Source organism: Danaus plexippus, chromosome 12 (genome assembly GCF_018135715.1).
Source record: "Danaus plexippus chromosome 12, MEX_DaPlex, whole genome shotgun sequence".
Lineage (NCBI taxonomy): Eukaryota > Metazoa > Arthropoda > Insecta > Lepidoptera > Nymphalidae > Danaus > Danaus plexippus.
The window spans coordinates 289,411-309,371 of record NC_083545.1 but is presented as its reverse complement, the minus strand read 5'-3'; the positions used below and the strand labels follow the sequence as shown (position 1 = coordinate 309,371).

At 39.4% G+C, this 19,961-nt stretch overlaps 3 protein-coding genes across 10 annotated transcripts; 1 reads left to right on the top strand and 2 right to left on the bottom strand.

Moving 5' to 3' along the window:
* Positions 1–106: 106 nt before the first annotated feature.
* On the top strand, positions 107–2,587 carry LOC116772737 (tektin-3-like). 2 transcript variants are annotated; one of them, XM_061522379.1, is made up of 10 exons: positions 107–217; positions 297–436; positions 642–893; positions 971–1,061; positions 1,120–1,261; positions 1,327–1,424; positions 1,500–1,752; positions 1,828–1,958; positions 2,028–2,182; positions 2,306–2,587. In XM_061522379.1, the coding sequence occupies exons 1-10, from the start codon at positions 191–193 to the stop codon at positions 2,514–2,516; spliced, it is 1,500 nt and encodes a 499-aa protein (XP_061378363.1). In that variant the 5' UTR covers positions 107–190; the 3' UTR covers positions 2,517–2,587. The 2 variants fall into 2 exon arrangements, with proteins under 2 accessions (XP_061378363.1, XP_061378364.1); XM_061522380.1 differs by having other exon boundaries at positions 131–212.
* Positions 2,588–2,678: 91 nt separating this feature from the next.
* Positions 2,679–4,580, bottom strand: LOC116772395 (cytochrome c oxidase assembly protein COX11, mitochondrial). Its single transcript, XM_032664576.2, has 4 exons — positions 4,252–4,580; positions 3,781–3,936; positions 3,526–3,693; positions 2,679–3,013 (listed from the first exon to the last, which is right to left on the bottom strand). Exons 1-4 carry the CDS (start codon positions 4,483–4,485, stop codon positions 2,870–2,872), a joined length of 702 nt encoding a protein of 233 aa, XP_032520467.1. The 5' UTR covers positions 4,486–4,580; the 3' UTR covers positions 2,679–2,869.
* Positions 4,581–4,961: 381 nt separating this feature from the next.
* LOC116772394 (longitudinals lacking protein, isoforms A/B/D/L-like) lies at positions 4,962–18,485 on the bottom strand. 7 transcript variants are annotated; one of them, XM_061522314.1, is made up of 7 exons: positions 18,248–18,483; positions 17,525–17,731; positions 16,891–17,145; positions 15,831–16,047; positions 15,470–15,541; positions 7,156–7,442; positions 5,463–6,922 (listed from the first exon to the last, which is right to left on the bottom strand). In XM_061522314.1, exons 2-6 carry the CDS (start codon positions 17,696–17,698, stop codon positions 7,168–7,170), a joined length of 993 nt encoding a protein of 330 aa, XP_061378298.1. In that variant the 5' UTR covers positions 17,699–17,731; positions 18,248–18,483; the 3' UTR covers positions 5,463–6,922; positions 7,156–7,167. The 7 variants fall into 7 exon arrangements, with proteins under 7 accessions (XP_061378297.1, XP_061378298.1, XP_032520466.2 ...); XM_032664575.2 differs by having other exon boundaries at positions 7,147–7,442; positions 18,248–18,482; XM_061522313.1 differs by lacking the exons at positions 5,463–6,922; positions 7,156–7,442 and adding an exon at positions 4,962–5,316 and having other exon boundaries at positions 18,248–18,482.
* Between the last annotated feature and the right edge of the window lie 1,476 nt (positions 18,486–19,961).

The following is a 19,961-nucleotide window of genomic DNA, read 5'->3' as shown; positions in this document are numbered from 1 at the left end:
TACTATTTAAATTTTTTATAAAAATAATAATAATTTATTTTCATTTTTATATAATATAAAAAGATGTTTTTTTTTTTGTAATAATAATGACTGACATCGATTTTCAAATATTTTTTAACCATTATATGTAGGCTTAAATATAGTATACTTAGATATTTTTGGGATTAAATTGTCTAAATTTATTATAATAATGGCCAAAGAAGTATCCATGTGTACGGTAATATATATATTTTAAAGTAAATAGTTAAAAAGTTGTATTTAAAAAATGCTTTGAACATTTTTTTGTAATTTTTTAGCAACTGCAACAATGGAGCCCCGTGAAAGAAACCGCGGGTGCTCCAAGCATTCCGCCTCAAGTTGGCTATTGCTTCCACTCGCCAAAGAAGCATCCTTGGAGACCAATCATGGGTTACGAAGAAATTGAAGTAACACCAATGTAAATACTACCATTAGACCGTCTTCAATTAATTTCTAGTACATATACAGCCTTACGCACTAACATTTGTAAATAATAATAGTAATACTCATAATCATTGACTACATACTAATAAGAATACAAGTTATAAATAGGGAGTATCATTTTGATATGTATTTTAATAAAATAGGGTATAATAATAATAAATATTATATCCGTTAACCAGGCCGTCTCAGCCCATCACGAACACGATGGTGGATCCTTGCTACACGCCGGCGGGTATGGCCACGGAGCCCTTGCGATTCCCCAACTTGGTGACTGGTTTCGAGCGCAGTCCCGAGCACGCCGCTCGCGCCGCGCTCTACACGCGATACACACACTACGAGTGGAACCAGAACAGCATCAAGAATTACAACGAGTCCGACGCCAAAAGGAACTACTCTGAGCGCGTCAGGAACGACATCATGCGCATGCTCAGGTTTGTTGGATTCATGCGACTCAAACATATTAGGCGATGATCACTAATTGATGCATATGCATTCATAACACACCCAGGGAGACCGATGAAATCGGTACACAGGGACAGCGGGACTCCGGCAGACGGATCGGGGAACGAATAACGGACACGACGTTCTGGAGAAACGAGGTGAGATATACAGCGGAGTCCACGATTCAGAGAGTTATACTAACGTGTATGTTTGAAGGTGTCCATAGAGATGGAGCGGCTGGTGGCCACCTGTGAGAAGTTGAACGATACGCGGAGACAACTAGAACGAGCCGTGGCCGGCATTGAGGGGCCGCTCCACATCGTCCAGGAGTGTCTCTATCATCGAGAGAAGCGACAAGGTTATATATCGATGACAACGTTTGTCAGACGCGAGTATCCGTTTATTTACCTCTTACATTACCAGGTTTGGAACAGGTCCACGACACCGTGGAACAATCCCTGCTAAAAGAAGTCGCTATTCTACGTGAATGCCAAGACAAGTTCCGTAACATGCTCGAAAAGGTTAATCTAATACTCTGGTATCTCCTTTGAGAGGGTCGAGTTGAAACAAACTTGAGTAATGTTCTGTTGCTCCAGGTCCGTCAACAGTCAAAGAATTGTCGCGCCACCCAGCACGAGCTGGAGACGGACATGCGGAACAAAGAGTACGCGCTGGGAATAGACTCGATGTGTCACCAGCTCAACAACTTCTCTAAGGGGCTGCAGTTCTACGCGGGTATCGAGCGTTACGATCCCACCGTGTGTGACGCGGCGCGCTGGTCGGCCGCGAGCGCTGCCACGCTGCAACGCTCACAGTCCGAGCGCGCCAAGGCCGTGCAGATGTTGTCCGGTGAGTGTGAACTAACACCCGCACAGACACACAGGAGCTGTATCAAAGACTTCACGGTTCAAATCTGTTGAACAGATGCAGAGAACTTGATAAACGTGTCCGCAACCGAGATTTGGGATCAATGGAGCAACACCAACAGCGCCTTCACTCGCCGCATCGCAGAGACGATCGAGATTAAAAATAAATTACAGTTACATCTGCATAAGGTAACGATAGACTGTTATACGAGGCCCGCTGCCAGGACCGATACGACCCAGCATGTTGAATGTTTCCAGATACAGCAAGAGATGTTCGACGTCGAGAAAACGCTAGAGCTATTGAACAAAGCCATCGAAGACAAGTTGCAGCCCATGAAGGTCGCTCACACGAGGCTGCAGGCGCGGACCAACAGGCCTCATCTGGAGAAGTGTCGCGACGAGGCACAGCACAGGTCACACATTAACAATATACCTAATTATCAGTATTGTTTATTTATTGAATATAGGTTCCCTTGGACCACGAGTCAGCGTGAAGTTAACGCTGTACCACGAATATAACTACCAATCGGTTCCAGGCTGGTAAAGGAGGTGTGCGACCTGCAGGAGACGATGGAGACGTTGCGGTCCAAAATCGCTACGGCGGAGGGCACGCACCAGACCCTGCTGGGAGTCCGCGCAGGGCTCGAGGCTGACCTCAGGAATAAAAGCACGGCGCTGTTCATAGACCGCGATCAATGTATGGGACTCCGGCGAGGGTACCCCGTTACCGCTGCCATCAAGGCCTGATTAATTTGAACGAGCTTCGCGACGATCTTTTAATAACCTCTTATAAAAGTAGGAATATAAACGAGCTCTAACATACAATCTTTCATTTCTGTTTTGTCCCTTCAAGAGGTAACCAGAAACATCACAGTATATGATCAGATACTACTCATGAAGAAAATACCATTTTTGAACAAAATATTTTATTTAAAACAAATTAACATTACACTACTTTCTGTACAGCACATAATTCTAGATATTGACTATTATTTCAAAAATGTGTCATCATCCTTCCCACACTTGTAAAGTCTTTAGTAGATAAAGAAGGCGTCGTAATGAGTTAAAAAATCATTTTTTGCTGAAGTACACCCCATGCACTACTTGGCATATGCAGGCATTGGTAATTTCAAGCCTTCTTTAGCTTCAAAGAATGTGTAAGACAACACAATTTCATCGACAAATTCCATCTTGGGATCTTCCATAAACTCTGGATCAATGTAGAAGAACACCGGCATGTCCACCTGTCACAGTACACATACATTATGTTTATACAATAATTTGTTGAAAGACATCCAATTAATTACTTATTTTTCAATGTCTCCTATACTTATTGCAATACTACCATACACAGTTCACTAATAGTAATAGGACAACATGACTCTCTGTATACCTGATGCAGCACTAAATAGCCTTGAACTTTTAGTTTTGAAAGAAAAGTTTAGCCAACATTATTCTTTTATGCTCATTGAGATGTTAAGCAACTTAACATTAAATTTAAGACCATCCAAACTGAAATGGCTGTAACATAGAAGTGAATGTCCTAACTGTCACTTTATCTTTATATGAAGGCTATTGAAAACAATACAAGTTTATAATAAAGTCTTTATTCCAAATGAAAAGCATAATTTCAGTGACGTTTTTTCACTGTCAGTCGTAACTACTCATCATCATGACAACCTTTTTTAAGTGTTGAGTGTGGAAGTTACTATTGAGTACTTGATAACATTTAATAAACTGAATTAAAAAGTGAGACCTGTTCATGAGGATTCAACTGTTGTTCCTCAAAGCAGAAGCACTGTATTTTATTGAAATACTGTCCGGCATCGAAAGGGATCACATTATATGTGCTAATACCAATCACCGGTTTGTCTGTGGGATTGCGAGCTGTGTAAAATGCTAAAGCCGTCTCACCTGGAACTACCTGGGGATTCCAATAATAATATTCACTATATAAGTTGGATCATGGTTTTGTGCAAATGTATGAGGATAAATAAGCAATTTTTTTTACCGTTATGTCAACTTGTTGAGGCTTAAAGTTCCACTGCATGGAAGAAGCCACATCAGCATTAAACCTTATCTTAATGGGCCTTTCCTTGACAGCATTCATTTTACTTATTGTCTCATTGGCCTCTGCTTGAGCTGTTGTGCCACCATAACTGTAGGCCTGTGAAAAAATTAATATTCCACATAAATGGGCAAACTATTGATGATACTTTTATTACTGGCATATAGAAAGTTGATAATTATAAATTTGGGTGTTATGCTATAATTACAGATGTCCAGAACTTGTTTGTCTTGAAAATATTAACTAATAAATCAAAACTGTAAATTAAACCATCCAAATTTTTAACCGAAACCCTATTTACAGATTTTTAAACATTTATCTTCAAATAGATCATTATTTGAGTTAAAAATTTTACGCTTCATTTAAAATAGTTGCGAAGATAACACTGTTACTATCAGGATTATGAACACATACCTGACAAAATATCCTATATAATGGTACTGCGGCGTAACTTAAACCTACAGTCATAACACCAAGCGCTATCATATAATTCAGAGTAGACCTAATTTTCTTCTGTTCATGGGCACCTCGAATAGTAAATACATTCGGTAAAGTGTTTTTTGGAACTAGTATATGGCATGGCGTTCTATAAACACTACTTCTATATGTGGTGAGATAACACCTAGTCATAGACGCTAATCTATTCATAATTATTTAAATCTTTATTCTATAACATTCTCAAATAGTTATCCTTTTGAAATTTGATGTTGAAAATATCGTTTCTGACAAGAGAAAGCGAAGAATGACGTGCGCTGTCAAAAATCGAAATATTACCAGAAATAAGAATGTTGTAATATACGCATTTGTAGATATCAAAATTAGTTTCATTTTAGATATTAACTTTAAATCTAACCAAAGAAATATATAACTATAGATATTACAATTTAAAAGAAATTTAAGAACCATCATGACTGCAATACTAATCGAAAAGTTAATAATCGATTATTCTGTGGTAGTTTATAGGAGCGCTAGTTTTGTTAGATTTTCGCGCCATTTTTCAATATCGTATAGTTGATTATTTTTGTAGTTTTGATTATTCTTTGAATTTGCTTTCATTTTAGTTTAATTAGTGAGTATTAATTATAATGAAAACTAAACTACGAATTGAAAATAAAATTACCATCTTTACCTTAACTTTAATTATATTTTAAATTAGTATCACATTTGAAAGTTTTTAACTTCGAACTATTTATCATCCTTTGTAGTCTATAGTCATTATTTTGTGTTTCGTCTTGATATGAGCGTCCGTGTGCGTCTTTTGATAGGCTTTGTAAGAACAATCTAAGAATGGACAACGAAACATGGGCTCCTTTCCACATTCGTAAGTAACATGCCTCCTATATGTACTTTTATGTCTGTACTTCCTTTTGCATTTTTCACACTCGTAGCTGGAATCAAACTGTGACCAGTAATTTTTCGTTTTCATCGCCGCGTTAGGTAAAATATTTTGCATCATGCGCTTAAAGAAATCCACATCACCTGTAACAACAGAAAAGAACACTAACAAGTTTATAAGACTATAATTATTATTGCTATCTTTTACTATTATTATTATTGCTATCTTATAAACATGATGATAAAAAATGGAATAAAGGTAGGGATGTGGACATTATAAGACAAACGAGTTTGTACCAAATTAAGAACATTTATTCCATGCTTAAATCAATGAAAACAAACCAAACACTCTTTACATTTTGAAATAAAACAAACGCGACTGATATATGTATGACCCAATAAATGATGTATAGATAAAAAAAAATTCTTGGTTTTCAGAATTTGACACATATTTATATTTAAGTGTTAAAAATAATATTTAATTACACAATAAAATATTCTTATAGCGATGTTTTTTCAAGTTTTTCACAATATAAAAAGTACATAAATCAATGTGTTAAATCAAGACGTTTTAGAAACTATTTTAATAACTTACAGAAGAAAACAAATTAACCATAAAAAGTTAGCAAATAACACTTGTAAACCTAATACTGTACGACTCAAGAGACATTTCAGATTGAAATGTTGTCCATACAATTGTTCTTACATTTTAATTTGGCGACGTTTCTATATCTTATATTTGTGCGATGATACTCAGTTCGTCAAAAGAACAAACACCTTCACTACTTGAAATAAAAATGTTTTAATTAATTTGCTTGTATAGAGCTTCGTCGCAGGAAGTATATTACCTTGAAACTATTTCGACTATAGGAGCTGCCTGGTACATCTTAAAACTGTTTGATATACGGTAGCACGTGTAGTGCAAAACAACCTCCTGAAGAAAAAACATTTTATACCTCATCGGTTAATGAGATAAATAACACTAGAGTATGTCACTCTAAAGAGTCAAGACGACAAAATAACAAGACAAAGATATTCGTGAAACATCTTACCTACATAAAATAACTTAGACCCCTATCATAATATTACATACATTTTTCGTCAAGGCACTTATTTAGGCTAGAACCGACTGGAAGATTCTTTGGTTATAAATATTGCGCGATTCATTTGAACTCTCGAGATAACTTATAAATAGTAACAAATGCAAAATATCATATACATTTTAACATAAATACTGAAACTATAATACAATCGTTTGTTTTGATTTATCTAAACTTCTTTGGCAACAAGGAACACACGAAATAAATATTAATAACAAGAACAAGAAAAAATAATAACAATCTATAAGTATATTATTGAAAACATGTCTTACTTATGAATATAATCTACATATGAGTCGAACAATCAACATAGCTACCGTTCGAGTCGTCGTTTCCGTAGCTTTCCTCGGTGGTAACTATAATTCACTATAATATTATGCGTATATTATTGCTGCCCTCTCTCTGGTAACTTCTCGCTTACTTTTCCTAGTTTGTTTAAATAGACATCTAAATTGCCGTTACGTACCTCATCATAGAGTTATATTTTTATTATTAGGTAACAAAAATTCATAAACTGTTAGAAGTTGCGTCATCGCATCGAAAACTGAAAAAAATAGACATTACTGCTCGACGTCGAGTGACTTGCGGGTTGTTATTCTGTCCAAAGTATCGATGACACATCTGTCTGCAATGCATAGTTTAGTCTTCAGCTGTAACGGAATTACACGCAATTAATATCACGGGGACAAAACAATAGCATGGAACATTGGAAACCTCTAACTTTACTATTGCTCGAACTAAATAAATTTAACCAAGCAGTGCATATATATATACATATTACCACATAAATTTGTTAGTATGATCGATATCCCCAAGAAGCCCCGGTAAAGTCCCAGGCGTAGCCTGTTAGTATTTGTATCAAATTGTTACTGACATTTGGCACCTCGAGCTGGGGTCATTCGGACACGAAGTCCACTTTTTCTGGCAAGTCTTTATGGAGATGACGCTCGTGGAGGAGTAAGTTGTGTTTCTGGTACGCGCGGTACACACAGTACGGACACTTGAAACTCGGTTGCTTCCTACACTCGTACTTAATGTGTCGCTGTAGCGAGCCTTTGTGCTTGTATTTGTTGCCGCAGTCGACACACTCGTACAGAGTCCAACCGGCCTTACCCCCGCTGAGGCCCGGCGTCCCGTAACCCAAAATATAAGGCGTGTACAACTGTGCAACTGAAATTGAAACGCAAATAAAAATAAATACGTGCAAATCATAACAAGCTACCACCACTGTATACGTAAGCAAAGCCACCTCGAGAAAGTGTCGCCCTCGACTCAAGCATAGGATAATGCACCATGTCTCCCATTTACTTGTTCCTCTACAACGCTACTATGAATCTTCACCCTTATGTCTAGTGTCATGCAAACCGTTTCTAGATACAACCGTCGCCGTCCACCCGAAGAGGAAATAACAAGGCATCCGCTTCGAGTGGACGCCGGAGAAGACTTAGATTAAACATGCAGTGTTGTTAATAATTATACATTGTTATTGACAGAAGTGAAGCGTCTCGGTGTTCGCCTCGAAGCGAGGGCAGGCGACGAGTCCAAAATAAAAACGAGTAAATATCAAGAATAGCAACTTTATTTAAAATACAAAAAGTTTATAAAATACAATCAAATGCGTATAATCACTGTAACTCGCTATCGTCACGTTACATGCTACAGTAGAGTTAGTTCACAGCGACTGGATCCGACACTCGGACCACTCGGATGGAGTCATGTCATGCTGGTGTGTACTGTGACATATCCCCGTCTCGTTTGTGTCGTTGAGTAGTTTTATATTTTGAGAAATGCTTATCACAGGTTCGTTGTACTTAGTATTAAACTATTGATTTCATCTGTATGACTTTTCCGTTTCAGTATTGTCAGATCACAACCTCGACGTTCCAAACGACGACTCGCCGTCATATATTGGAAAAAGATTTTGTAAAATATTTAAAATTCTAATGACTAAATTTGTGAAGGCACTTAGTGTTATAGTGAAATGACTTGTATCGTACTTGTACTAAACGCTCGCTACGTATTGATCGTATGATGGTAACTGCTGCAGCTAATCTAACCGGGTATGACGAAAGCAAAATCACTCGTGCGTCGATCACGAGCCCTAACCGGGGTATGGAAACGAGGTACGACAGAGACGCGAATCATTTTGCTAACCGTGATATCGTCGCTAACTTATAATTTCTAAATGGTAATGTATAGAAAATACTTACAATCTACGTGGAAGATACACATCCCGTCCAAAAGTGACATGATTCTAAAGGATAGTACGTGCCTAGGCTTGTAACCCCTCGACGGCAGTACATTACATGGGAGTAGTGAACATTTCAACAATCGTTTCGTACTTAATAAGGCACTCGATTCCACTGGTCAGTCCTAATAATCTAAAAAACTATTGGTCCCATCGTCTCCAGGAACGCACATGTCACTACCACTTAAACATAATCTGATCTCTTCCTACGACAGACCACTAAGATCGGAATTAATATAAAAATAAATGCATTACACGTAAAGAGATCTAAAAATAATTGAAAATAGAAAAAATTAACTTATATGAGTATTACAAAATAATGGAACATGCATTATGGCAAATACCTACAACTCGAAAACTAAGCGACAAATAGCTTCCTCTCAATTAACGACTACCGAACTATAATAATAATAGAACAATGAACGCGATCACTTCTCACTACTGTATGTATGACATACGTTAACGTCAATCTCGTCAAAACTATTAGTTAACCGAACTCAATAAACTCGAATGACAAGCCGTCTAACATTTATTAATCAACGTTAAAATTTAGTCAATAGTAACTGTAACTGGTAACAAGAGTTAAACTTTCTTAAAGAACAATCTAGCGAAGCTAAACGACCGACCTCGTCCGAAACCGGGAATGATGATTCGATTCAAAACGTCCTACGTAAGAAGTATAAGAAGCGTAACTACACCAAGATCACTCTCATATACTGAATAAATGCAAGAGTCGCCGCACACTCGCCACCGCGGGCGGCGGGCAATACCATGACAAAGTGGCGATATTAAATTCATAGGGCATCTAAAGCGAGGCGGAGCAGGCGACGGCCGGGGCCGCGACACGGCGACCCCCCGGCGTCACTATCACAAGGCTGAGAGATCGTACGAGACCGGCGGGGGTGGCGGACACTACGTGCAGGCGTCCACGTTGTCCTGCTTGATGTACTGCTCCGGCTTGAGGTGCACCTCGCGGTGCATGCGCTCCATGTGGCGAGCGATATGCATCTTCTGCTTGGCGCGGTATACGCAGTACGGGCATTGGAACTGGGGCTCCTTGCCGCACTCCCACTTCTGGTGGTTGCGCAGCGAGGACTTGAGCTTGTAGACGCGGCCGCAATCCGGGCAGGTGAAGCTGGGCTCGCCGAGGGCGGGCGGCGGCGCTGCACGCGCGCCGGTCCCGCCTCCGGCCAACGGCAGCGCCAGGCGCGCCGACCACTGCTCCCACGACAAGCCGCCCAGCCGCACCAGCGCCTCCTCGCCCGCCGCACCTGCAACACCCGGACCGTCACTGTCGCCGCTGAGCACGCTCCTCACGGATACAAGCACAGTTACGGATACGTGTTACGATACCTACATATATAATACATACATACATAAATATATAGAATGTTATATAACATACATAGATAACGTGATATACGTGAACGAACACTGAAGGTATGCTACTGTGAGTGTCCACCGAGTGCTGTGATCAAAGCTTTGCGAAGGAAAGTAAAAAAAAGAACAAAAAACAAATATAACGTTTATTTCGGTCATCGCAATAGTTTCCTGCAATACACTCCCTGTTAGGTTCCCCTCGGGGAGGGACTCGTGTACCGAGGAGGCATATGGCCTAAAGTTTTAGTCACTTTTCGCGCTACTTTAAAAACTTTGTTAATGATAATGTAGTCTCCCGCCCGGGGGCTTTCTTGTCTACCTGAAATTATTAATTATATTAGTATGAACGAAAGAGGAAAGAAAACAATTGTAGCTGCGCAAGTCCAAGTGAGCGGTGAAACGTGCAGGCATGCTTGGTTACATGTACGACGGAAAATAAAACGAAAGGACTTACCTAACACCTAAGGGAGGAAGAAATAAAAAAACAATGTGAGGGATAATATACAGACGAAAAGAAAAAAAATTAACAAAGTATACGATATTTATATTTTATTAAACTTTTCTACCAAGTAAACCCCAATATATTCATATAAAAATCACGCTAATTAATTAACTAATTCCAATAACATTAACAAACAATGAACTTAGAAACATCCAAAAACGTTTATCTAATTCATACATTAGTACCTAATACCTCTCCTCTAACATGATATGATGGAACATTGCATTCGGAACAGTTATTCAATGCTTAGCGATGACTCGACTCAATAACAATAACATCATTTTAAGTTAAACCAACTTTAAACTAATACTGACTTTGGTCAAATAGCTTTGTTATCCTAAATTAACAACAAAAAATATCAACAGTCAATATGCTAAACGAAATTTGAATATGTATTGCGAATAAAAATATCATTTAACATCAAAAACAATTTTTTTTTTTATAATTTTGAACACATTTTTTCCCAGTGACCCGAAGGTAAACCATACATTATAATAAATATAAATATTTCGTATTATCTACAGGTAACATCGTAGGCACATAATCGATGAGCTTTTTGCTTACCTAAAACTAGATCGCCTCGAGTACAAATGCGTTTATAACTCTTCGCTATCCGAGGCGACCGCGGGCCGAGAACTTCACCGTTCCGACTATAAATTTATATCTAACAAATAATAATAATACAACTATCAAATAAAACTTTGGATCGTCTATTAACGGGAAGACAGGAGAGTGGTCCCTGGAGAGGCGACGACACTGCCGGGACGACGAGGGAGAAGGAAACAGAGCCCGAGAGGACGAGAAGAGCTCACCCGTCAATAGAAAATAACACTACTGAGACTTGAAGCGATTCAAAACAAATATCAACAGTTATAATATCATTGCACAAGTTCTATTGGAATTATTCCGTGTGAGGAATGTTAGGGTACTACAAACTAGACGAAATTCGAGTTAACTTCCTTTACATCATTATACTATATAATATAATATTTTCTCATAAAAATAAAATCCCCCCTTCCGGAGGGACGATAACCTCTCGTGTGTAAATTTATTTGGAAGAGGACTCCACGGCGTTCGGCGTCGAATACCGCGGAGAGTGTTCTATCGAACGGAATACTTAGGGTCAGTCTCAACTACGACGATAAACTCTAAACAAAGTAACGAAAACAACAAAGCGACGCTAATGCCGTCGGGGAATGTGCACATTACGTCTATAGTCTCCTGTGTATATCAAAAACTCGCATAACAAAATAAATATTAATATAATCGCGGCGCCGACTCGTCGGGCCTCGGCTGTCTACTTTGGTCTAGTGGGGAGGGTCGGAGTGCGGGCCGTGCCGTCAGACGGAGGTCTTCTTGTTGCGGCGCACCTTGCTGGTGGCGTAGATGTACCACTCGGTGTTGTGGTGCTTGCGGATGTGCACGCCCAGGTTGCCGCGCTGCTTGGCGCGGTAGGCGCAGTAGGGACACTGGTGGGCGGGCGCCTTGCCGCCGCACTCCACGTTTTCGTGCCTCCGCAGCGTGGACTTCCAACGGTATCTCTTGCCGCAGTGCCGACACTCGAACTGGCGACTGGCGTCGTCGTCGTCGCGGCGCGGCTTCTGGTCGTGCTCGGGCCCGGGCCCCGCGAACGCCGCGTCCGCCTCGTCGGGCAGCACGATGTCGTCGGTGTCGTCCGCCTCGCCCTCCGACTCCGGCTCCTCCTTGTTGAACAGTCCGTGCGCGTGCGCGTGATGCAACAGGGCGGGGAGGGCGGGCAGCGCGGGCAGAGCCAGCGAGCCCTGCGCGCGCTGGGCGGACAGCAGGGACAGCAGGGACGGGAGGCTATCCTTGTGGACCTCTGGAATGCGACACATTACCGTATTGCAAATAATAAGTGAAGCGGATCTACGCACGCTCTTGTTAATGCTACCGGAGCTGAATAAAATTAAGGAACCAAAGAAATGCGTTATGGTAATAATGACGATATAAAAAATAATCTCTGTTAGGAATCATAAGAGGCGAAGCTTCTAATTCATGCGGACATGCACGGACCGAGCTCGTCGGTCTCCGAGTCGTCTTCCCACAAGGACGGAAACGGGGCGCGGTGAGGGAACAAATCAAAGGCCGGTGACGCGATTACATCGTTTAATATCTAAAAATATATCCAACGTCAAGTCCGATCGCTCGGACAAGTATAAGGCACTGGCAGACGGATGCGGAGGCGGAGGGCGCGCGGGGCGGGCGTCAGGCGCGCAGGGCGGCGGGCGTCGCGGCCGGCGCCAGCTCGGGGTGCTTCTTCTCTATGTGCTTCTTGAGCTCGTTGCGTCGATGCTTGCTGTAGGAGCAGTGCGGACACTTGTACTGCGGCTCCCGCCCGCACTCCAGCGTCACGTGCCGCACGAGGTTCTTGCGGGCGTTGTAGCAGCGCTGGCAGTTGGGACAGCGGTAGCCCTTGTCGGTCTTGTACTGAGCGCACGGCAGCTGCTGCGGTCCGCGAGGGAACACGTGGTAGCGCGCCTCCGGCTCAGTCTTGGGCTCGGGCTCGGGCTCTGGCTCCGCTTTGGGCGCGGGGTCTGTGGCAGGCAAGGTTTGGGCGCCAAGCGGTCGGCGGTCGTTCTCCTTGACGTCGTCGCCCGCCACGTCCGCGGCGCTCACGTTCTTGAGGATGGCGAGCGTCGTGGCGAACGACGTCTCCTCGCTCACTTTTTTACTCCGCGTCATAATACTATGCCTGGGGGTCGTCCTTCGACCTGAAATGAGGAAAAGCGTACAGTCCGATTTTCGGTCGGTCTTCTGGTTTTGTTATAGCGAATGAATGAAATTAATGTCAAGCTTAAAAAAACACAAAACGTATAAGAAAACGATATATTTAAGAAACTACAAATTCAACAAAAAAAAAAACGCTCTTAAACGCAAATAATTGAAAACGAAAAAAAAAATGTATACTTCTAAACGATTCAAAACAATCAACAAAATAACTATAGGTCCTACAAAATAATCAACTTGAAAAATAAATGGCACTTTCGAAGATCGATAACAAAAATATATATAACATGATAATTTACGTTAGAAAGTCTTTTCGTAACAATTCATGTTTTAACAAAAAATATATATATATATAAACAGCGAAAAAAATATATAAAAACAGAAAATCATCTATAAATGCTCGGCGGTGTCATGTTTAAGTGGCGAGTCTGTAAGCGCGTCATGTTTCTGAGCTATATGCATGGTCAATGTTTTTTTCTGTGAATATCTTTTCCCGCATACTTGGCAGGCGAACTGCGGTCCCGTGACGCACTCGTATTTCTCGTGGCGCAGCTTGTTCCTCCTGTACTTGTACTGTTTCTTCTTGCATATGGAACAGAGGTACCGTCTCTCGTTACCCGCGTGCTCCTTCCTCCCTCCGGCCGGGCCGTCTTCCCTAGACTTCTTATACTTCCTATTGCCGGGCAATCTCCTTCTATAAGCTCTCTTAACCCTCGCCTCCCCCCTCTCGGCCGGTAGTCTCTCGTGATCTTCTACGCTACCATGTTTTAGATATCCACGGGTTAATGGAAAAGGGGTTTTATTGTAACTCGAGTTACTTGTTAGAATGGTGGATGGTTCTGGAAGGCGAAAACAATGAAAAGCGAGAATGAGGTATACAAAGCATAGATATTAGTTGCAGAGTTACATCACAGAGAGAGGTCAAATATATACACATAATACGTCACACAGCCTATGCAGTACAGATCGGTAAGCGTTAGTGACTCGCCGTGATTGAGGAATTAGTCGGATGCGGGGAAAACGGAATGAGAGGAAATGACTAATGGATCACCCTGACTTCGGCGCCGCGGGTACACGCCTTATACATTAACATAGTCCGAGTGTCGTCAATAACATTATGAGAGAAATGAAATGCGCATCCACTCGCCACGGAGTCGTCGCGAGCCGTCCGTCGACAGAACACGGTCGGTACAGTGAACATGCACGTCAATATACAATGTACTTAAAACATGAATCGCTCGAAAAAGACATCTGCAGTGAAATCACATGTGAATGCAAAATAAAGAGAAATAAATAATAAATAAATAAGCCACACAACCAAAAACCACTAGGATCATGATATAAGAACGTTCGTTTACCTGAGGGCACGCGAGAGGGCGCTCCACACGGCGGCGCGGCGCGGGCTCCGGCGCTCCGTCTCCACACTCCACACACACTGAACGGCAAGGAACGGCACGGAACGGTCGAACGCGACCGAGGAAACACGCGCGGCTCGCAACGGACAATAAACAATGACAAGGGTCAGGTTATAGGCACTGGCGTTCGATAGCATTGTATTAGATGGCGACGTGCGACACTCAAGTACGGTCAGTCAACTACACTACGGATTACATACAAATAATATGAACATACTCACCTCCCGCCGCGACGGAGACGCGCCCACACACACACGCACACGCACACACACACAGCACTCGACCGACTACGGGGTGTAATACAGTGAACCGCACTTACCTCGACAACTAAGGTTACCTCGCCTCGAGGGCTACATCATAAAAACCATACCTTTCTACCGATACCTTTACCTGTGGCTCTGAAATGTCCTAAAATGTATTCATTATATATAGGAGGATATAAGATTGCAATAATATTAGTAGTTTATAATATTAATATTAGATAGAATCTATTAAGGGTTGAAAGTTTCACATGTGAAAACACTAGCACTCTCGTATCCGCTGTTGTGGTATATCATTTCTAAATATATAACTAGATATATATTATTTTAAGCAATGACTGTCTGTCTGTTTACAAATTATGGGAAGACATTGCGCATTTCATCCGTTCCTTGTACGTCTGGAGCAATCAACTTTCTCGGCAAGGACCCGTCGGCAGTCGGACGGACCGGCGACAAAAGTTCATTGTTCCAGAGATGACCATCTCAAATCCCACACATCTTGTATTGTAATAGACTAATATTATATAGTGACAATAAACGATACATACACTGCAATACAAGATGTTCATTATCATAACACAGCTGTCACGGCCACCGCCGGGCAGCTCTGCCCGTGACAGCTGCTGCACTATGTTTCAGCTTACCTTGATTCTCTCGAACGCTGTCATTTGAATTCATAATTTCATCTTGAGATCTTTCCATATGCCATTGAAAATCTGTAACAGAGGAGGTCATAATAATATCACTCGCTTTCATTCACTATAATACATAACAATATAAATTTTACAGCATCTCCTAAAAAGTTTACTATATAGTCTAGTGTGCTCAGGATCCGTGCAATTCCATATATTTCTGTATTAAACACTGCAACTCAAAGTTCCAAAGGGACGATTGTTTGTGAGAGTTTATTCATTTGCAATTTGAAATGTATTATAACATTACGGTAAAGCGAGTTAGTGAATCGATCTAGACGAGTACGATGTGCATGTATTAAGTGTTACTGACTGCGCACGACATCGTTGTGGTCCGCGGGCGGGGTGTGAGCGTCGTCCAGCGTGAGGTCTTCCACGTCGCGGGCCAGCTCCTCCTTGCAGGGCGGCTCGGGGCTGGCGGCGGGCGCGGGCGCCGCGGGTGGCACGGGGCTGGACGTGCGCCGCGCTTTCTTACGCCGTCTCGATGGACTCAGAGACCCCGAGCGACTGTCCGAGCTGCCATCTCTCGTCTGAATTATGGAAACATGGTCATTTGACTATGATTGTACATCTAGTAAATGTTTTTGGTCATTCTAACATAGTCTAAGTTTATAAATTAAAAAAAATTGTAGCATTGAGAGTCAATGTTCAAACTGAACTTTTCTGTCATACGAGTCACTCAACTGGTATTTCATACTTAATATCATATACTCTTGAATACAAAACAATTCAAGAAGAAAATTAAGATTAATTAAAATTAATATATTAATATCTCATAATAAGGAGGAACCATACTTATAATGTATCTAAAACTTGTTACAAGTTGGTTTAAATTAAAAATTTGGTTTATTTCAGGTTGCATTCCGTTCCTCACTATACATACTATTCTGAAGTGACATCTTTAGATTAAAACGATTTTTTTTCTAACAACATTAACCTTATTTTACCTAAATAATGATAAGACACTGTTCTTTCTAGAATATATATAATATCAACATAGCAAATTATTAAGTTGAAGAAAAAATTAAAAATAGGAGATTTATGGCAAAGTTATTTATCTACAATAAATCTAAACTTTTTCTTATATCTATATCTAATAAAAAAATGTCATTTATTTTTGATTAATAGTCCCACTTTGATTCTAGTCCTGTGTTAAAATGTAATGTAATTTTACACAATTTTAAATAGTTTTAGCAGTGCGCTGTTTTAAGAATGCAGTTCCATAATTGAATTATGTATAATATTGTTCTGGAAACTTTTCCTTTAACTTGGAAGATGTTGGCAGTAGACAAAGATTCATAATTTATGTAAAATAAATGAAGCTCTCGATACCTTTGATGAGTGATATATTCATTATATATAAATAAACTTACTTGTGGAGGTGGAGACGGAGCGCGAGGCGGGTGTGCGGGTGCTGGGGGAGGGCGCGACGGTGGCCTGGATGGCTTGTTATCTGAGAGACCCTTGATTTGAAGTGACTCTGCTGCCTTCAGCAGGGCAGCCAGTTGGTCTTGAGAGATGTTCACCTCTCCGCGGTACATATAATCCATCATTGCTCTCAGTTCAGCAAATTTGACATCTTTTAAAATGATTATTGGATGTTTGTCAAACTGTTCGGATAATACACTCTGAAAATAAACATATTGTTGTAGCAATAATTATTTTTTTAGGTAACATCAAATGACAAGTCATAATGGTATTTCTGAGTATCTCAATAATTATCACATTACAAAATACCAATTAATTAATGTATTATTTTCTAATTAAACAAATGATTTTGACAGTTTGTCCAAAATTTAATGGTCCTAGTTAAAAACTAGTATCTATAAAAGTAGTTGTAACAACTTTCAATTGCCAACTCATCTATACATTAATATAAACTAATTGCTAGCATTTGAAAGCTAGAATGAAACAACTGAATGTTTATTAGAGCAAGACTATGCTGCTTTGTAACTAAGTTATATACGAAACCAATTGACCTAGATAAAGAATTAACATGATACCAACCTCGAAATATGGACTGCACGCAGACAAAACCACTTTGTGTGCCTTTAGTGTTCTCCCTTCGGCAGCTAATGTGCAGTCCACGTGAATTTCTTTCACTAACAAAGTATCAAACACTGAAACCAGCGTCGATTGGTGGTTATTCCACCGCAGACAGAACTGCTGGTCATCATCCATGGTGATTTCGTGCCACGCGCCGCGCCCCTAGTCCTACGATAGCGAACACTTAATTAACACTATTTATGTATCTACGTCTAAACACCTCGCAATAATCAGGTCGTCATGAAAATTTTTGTGGCCTCTTAAATGTTTAAAATTATTAATTTATCAATACACAGCCCGAATTGTCTCACCGTTTTATTTCATAGAATGAGATCACGCCTCAACTTAACTAAATTAACTTTCTGGACCACATACGGGCAGTCGTAAGCGACGCGGCACAAAGAAAATGGCCGCTTTTCCAGCGCGACAAAAAATAAAATGGCGACGAAAATTCTAAGTTTTACTATTTCCTGAACAAAGTTTCTATTCCACGTAATACAAACTCAAAATAATGATAACAAAGCCTCAATAAAACAACAACTAACTTTGTTACTTGTTAAAAACTTTTTCAAACTTTAGTTCGAAAGTTCACAAGTGGAAATTTTTAAGATGAAAAGTCGTAACAGGAAGGTAAGCACTTGTCGGATTCAGTATGTTTAACCAAACATCACAAAAAACACTTACCTCAACTATAACATTCACTATCTTATAATAAACTAATACTTCGTTTTTTAATTACTATAACACTTAATATAGACGTATTTGTTTTGCACACCCGCCAGCTTTCTTAGAAAGAAAATACTAAACTATGCTATGTTGCAAGTTTAGCAAAGCGAAAGGCACCTCTACTAAAACCAAACGAAGTACAAGTTGGAAACGGGCAACCGAGTGACCCAAAATAAGCTCTAGTAATGTTGCCACTATGAATAAAAAAGAAAGCTTGTTAATATACTAAATCTATTCAAAATAAGTAATTTATCCTTTATTTATATATGATTTTAACTACACTGTGAAAAAATGTAAATAAATATATATGTATTATTGTCAAAACTGATGTAGTACTTACTTAAACCTTATAGTAATTATATTTAACCTTGACCTAATTTATAAAAAACTTTGTCTCGTGATTTATGTCATCAATTTAGTTTTGATGTGGTGTAAAATATTTTTTTAGAAACCTTTTTAAACTGTTAAATTATTTTTTTTTGGTTAAGTAACCACATTTTATATTTAAAACAGTGTTGTATCTAAATTAACAGAAGCATCTTTTAACTGTAGCGCCATCTGTCAAGTGACATGTGAATTATTTGATGTCTTAAATTGCTCAAGATACAAGTTTGCTGTTTATTGTTTAGTTGTCTAGTTTTTTGGTCGACACTTTTGAGATGTTAAATTTGTACTGAGTCTGCATAATTAATCATGGTTGGTTATGGTATTACAAGTGAGTAAAATAATTTATGGTCATAAACGACTATTTTTTATTTTACCTTTACTGATATCTATTATTTCGTTTTAAGTTTTTTCTGGAATTTTAGTTAGATAATTTACGTTATTTTCAAAATGTGTGCCTTAGGTTAAATGTTTTTTTTTGTGTCTATACTCATTCTTTGAATTGTATTATATTGATGTGGTTATACGTGCGACATGAATTTAATTTATTTAGGAATTCAGTATTTCATTTCTATTAAGTCGCTTATTTGCATGTAAATTGTTTTATTTGTTGTGAGTCTATACAATGTAATTCAACGTTAATTAACTAATACTTTATAGTCACATATTTCAAAAATAAACTAAATTCCATTTATTATTGTTTTTTAAATGAGTGGTGTATGGTTTTGTAAATGACAGTATTATATACGTGGGAAAATATTACGTTTTTAGAGGCAGCTAAAGAATGAAGTTATTCCCAACTTTTTTCTACGGCTACACATACAGAATAAACAACTTTTTAATTACTTTCTTTGTGTTTCAATTTAAAACCGAAATTGTGTTATTTATAAAGTATTATAATAAATCGATATGAGTTTTCGAAACAGTCATTTTATTAAAAAAATAATTCACTGTAAAAATTAAATATGTACCTAATAATTGTTGTGCTATGGAAAATTTTAAATTTAATGGATTGAACGATTGTTAATAATTGCGTGTGTGCGTTATTTTGAAAACTTTTATATAACATCGCCTATACACGTTCTCGGTTGTAGTGTAATTGGTTTGTTTTTCATTTATCTATTTTTATCGGATAACATACAAATTCTTTTTAAATGTAGTCTGTGTATCATATGACAAGTCCGTTACAACTACTTTTAAGACTTCTTTATTATTATATAAAGTTACTTTGAAGTATGTATATTAAATCTTTGGTGCACCTTGCATTTCTCGGTTTTATTGATAATTG

Bases quoted from the DNA above. Each gene is read 5' to 3' on its own strand.
- LOC116772394 (XM_032664572.2), bottom strand. From the start codon at position 17,698: ATGGATGATGACCAGCAGTTCTGTCTGCGGTGGAATAACCACCAATCG. The intron at 16,048-16,890 runs GTAAGTTTATTT...TCCATAATTCAG, and splicing joins CTCCGTCTCCACCTCCACAA to ACGAGAGATGGCAGCTCGGA. The intron at 15,542-15,830 runs GTCAGTAACACT...CCTCTGTTACAG, and splicing joins CCACAACGATGTCGTGCGCA to ATTTTCAATGGCATATGGAA.
- LOC116772395 (XM_032664576.2), bottom strand. From the start codon at position 4,485: ATGAATAGATTAGCGTCTATGACTAGGTGTTATCTCACCACATATAGA. The intron at 3,937-4,251 runs GTATGTGTTCAT...ATTTTTTCACAG, and splicing joins TATATAGGATATTTTGTCAG to GCCTACAGTTATGGTGGCAC. The intron at 3,694-3,780 runs GTAAAAAAAATT...TGGAATCCCCAG, and splicing joins CTCAACAAGTTGACATAACG to GTAGTTCCAGGTGAGACGGC.
- LOC116772737 (XM_061522379.1), top strand. From the start codon at position 191: ATGGCCAAAGAAGTATCCATGTGTACG. The intron at 1,753-1,827 runs GTGAGTGTGAAC...TCTGTTGAACAG, and splicing joins GGCCGTGCAGATGTTGTCCG to ATGCAGAGAACTTGATAAAC. The intron at 2,183-2,305 runs GTCACACATTAA...AATCGGTTCCAG, and splicing joins CGCGACGAGGCACAGCACAG to GCTGGTAAAGGAGGTGTGCG.